Raw genomic sequence first — 2,845 nt, 5'->3', positions numbered from 1 at the left:
TCAAACCAAAAAATAACAGAAAGAGAAGACGTGGCAGCCCCAAACCCCAGACTCGTAGTTAATATCTAACTCCGATTGCTTAACGCCCCGCCCTGCACGCTCACCCTGTGTGCCGCTGTGGATTTTTCTTATATTTAGTAAATAAAAATGGCTTTGATTTATGTTTTCTCGTGCTGCAGTGTTTTAATTGAGCTTTTTTTTTTTTTAATAAAGAACTCAGGCAGGTTTTGACACCGAGCACCATCCTTGGGTGTCACCAGCTGCAGTCCTGGGACAAAGGTTCAAGACCTCGCTGGCAGTGCCCCCCCTCCCTGTGACGAAATCCTCGTTCGCGGCCGCTCTTTGTGCCCTGACCTCCTTTTCTGTTCCTCTCCCTGACCTCAGCGTCGCTTCAGGGCAAACAAACACCAACTAAACGCCCCAACGACCCCTCCGTGGGCCCGGAGATTTTTCCTCCGGAGTCGTTAACGTTATTAAAACTTCCAGCTCGATCTGTCCCGGCGCTCTCCGGGCTCCGGGAGCGAAGGCACGACAGCGAGAAGGAAAATTAAAACAGGGAACAATCCCCTCGGTCGTTGGAGGCGCAGCTCGATGTCTGCAGCGGGACGCGAGCGCCACGTGATTTAATCGCTGACGGTCCCCATGCGCCCGTTTGCTGAGCGGGGACTCGGGCGGAGCGACAATTAGAGGGGTTTCTGTGGCGCAAAGCAGACTTTTCCAGGTTTGGAAACGACAGGGATGTGGGACCGACGGGCAAATTATGGGAATAAGGGACCGATAAGGGGCTTCTCGCGTCAGCGGTTCTGTTTCTGCCCCAGTAGAACGGCAGCTCGCCCTCCTCACCCGGCTCTTGGAGGGTTTTTTCTAAACCCTTGTTGCTTCTAATTTCCAAATTCAAGGGGTTTCTACCTCTGTGTCATCTTTTTTAACTCCAAAGGGATGGAGAGCGTTACAAACAACGAGGCTGGAGAAAAAACCCTCTGGAGGGGGCCGAGGGATCGGAAGCGGACGTGATCCAAGCTACTACTTCGAGAGGCCAAACCAATAGGACAGAGCCCGAAAAAGCCTCCGGGTTAAATTGTAACCGTCAGGGCTCGACGTCCCCGGAGGTATCGCGGGTCCTCGATTCCGGGAGGAGAAAAGCTTGGGCTGACGCGGTGCTCACCTTCATCCCGCCGGCTTCCCAGGATGGACGAGGAACATCTTCACGACGACTTGCGCGTTTTCAGAGGTGAGAGCGGAGCCCTCGAGCGGAGGCGCGCGGGAGTCGAGGTTGTCTCTTGTAGCTCTTCCTCCTGAGGGACAGGAAGGTCTGGGGGTGGTGCCCACCCGGCGCCACCTCCGAGGGTTCAGCCTGAGCAGAATTAGGTTCTTTTTGGGAGATTTCCCAAATCGAGCTCCCCAAGGTCGAACCTTGCGACCTGAGGGGTTTTCTGAGCTTCAGCCCCTCCCAGAAGGGCACCGGGGGTGGCCGAGAGCCCCCCCGGACCACGGAACATCCCCTGGGGAACCGTTTCCCTCCTGGAAGGGCTCTCTAGACACCCAGGAGGGTTTGAGAACCCCCCAAAAATACCTTTTGTGCTTCAAATTCCTCTTTAACTTGGAGAGGCCACCTCAGGGTTAACCCAGCCGGCCAGTCGGGGGGGGATTTCAGCCCCCCGAGGTGGGTCCAGACAGGAGTTATCGTCCAAATTTTTGGCATCTCCAACCGACTGCTCCCAGGTTATTTATTAACCAGAAGCGGGATAACTAAGACGACAAGAAAAATCCGAGGGGGGAGGCGGGGGGAGGAGATATTTTCACATCCTTTTTCCTTTCAAAGGCAGAAACTTCTTCCAGGAGATGCCGCGATCGGATTTCGCCGTTTACTCGCTGCTGGCCCTCTCCTTCCTGCTCACCATCACCCTCTTCGCCGTGTCGCTCTCCAGAGGTACGGGGACACCTCTCGCCTCACGACTGAGGTCAATTAATTCCTCACTTAGCACCCAGAGACACCGATAACACAGCGTCTCCTCTCCCCCCCAGTTTCAGCCCTTTCGTCTAAATTCCACGAGGAGCACCTGGATCGGAGACAGAACTTTTCCGGCAGCGATTTGCTCCGTGAGTCCTGACCCACAGGCTTCCCTTCCCCTCCCAAATCTCCCTAAATCCTCCCTGGCCCCGGAATCCTTCGTTAAGGCGGTGCCCGGCGGCGGTCCCCTCCTGGGTTTGCTGCAGACGCTTTTATATTTGAGAAAAAAACAATTTTTCCTCGTAGTTTGTTTTTTTTCCGCGGTGCCGATCTGATACATCGGCTTGGGGCCCTGGCTGGTGTGTGCCTCCCAGCTCTCCCAACCCTGATTTTTTTTCTTTTCCCCGTCCAGTGTTTCCCTGCGGTGCCAAATCCCGGGAATGGGAATATTTCGACGGGAAATGCTACTACTTCTCCCTCAGCAAAATGAACTGGTTCAAGGCGAAGGAGCAGTGCGAGGAGATGCGCGCGCACCTCGCCGTCATCGACAGCTATGCCGAGCAGGTAAATAAATAAAAACCCCTCCTCTTGGCCAAATCCTGCCCGTACCTGTACCTTGCCAGCGCTGTTATCCTTTGTGTCTTCCGCCGGCACCAATCCTGCTCCACTGGCTCCCGAATAAATAGCCGAGTTGCAGAATCACATTTTGGATTCTGGCCCCCAAACCCTCCCACCAGTTTTTGTTTTCTTTCTTTTCTCCCCCCCCCCCCCCCCCCCCCCCCCCGCCACAGAATTTTATCACGTTCAGGACGAGGAACGAGCGGTTCTGGATCGGGCTGACGGATCAGAATTCCGAAGGGGAGTGGGAATGGATCGACGGCACCGATTACAGAA

General features: G+C 55.0%; 1 protein-coding gene across 1 annotated transcript in view; it reads left to right on the top strand.

Annotated features, from left to right (window-relative positions):
- Window positions 1–1,188: 1,188 nt before the first annotated feature.
- Window positions 1,189–2,845, top strand: part of LOC104271698 (hepatic lectin-like) — a 2,030-nt gene continuing 373 nt past the window's right edge. The window contains exons 1-5 of the mRNA XM_009866443.1: window positions 1,189–1,231; window positions 1,823–1,930; window positions 2,026–2,100; window positions 2,364–2,515; window positions 2,743–2,844. Of these exons, the coding sequence (XP_009864745.1) occupies window positions 1,189–1,231; window positions 1,823–1,930; window positions 2,026–2,100; window positions 2,364–2,515; window positions 2,743–2,844 (480 nt within the window). The remainder of the gene's footprint in view (window positions 1,232–1,822; window positions 1,931–2,025; window positions 2,101–2,363; window positions 2,516–2,742; window position 2,845) is intronic.

This window comes from Apaloderma vittatum, unplaced genomic scaffold (assembly GCF_000703405.1).
Source record: "Apaloderma vittatum isolate BGI_N311 unplaced genomic scaffold, ASM70340v1 scaffold40543, whole genome shotgun sequence".
Taxonomy (NCBI): Eukaryota; Metazoa; Chordata; class Aves; order Trogoniformes; family Trogonidae; genus Apaloderma; species Apaloderma vittatum.
Note: the sequence above shows the minus strand (reverse complement) of the source record. Positions and strands in the feature narration are given on the sequence as shown.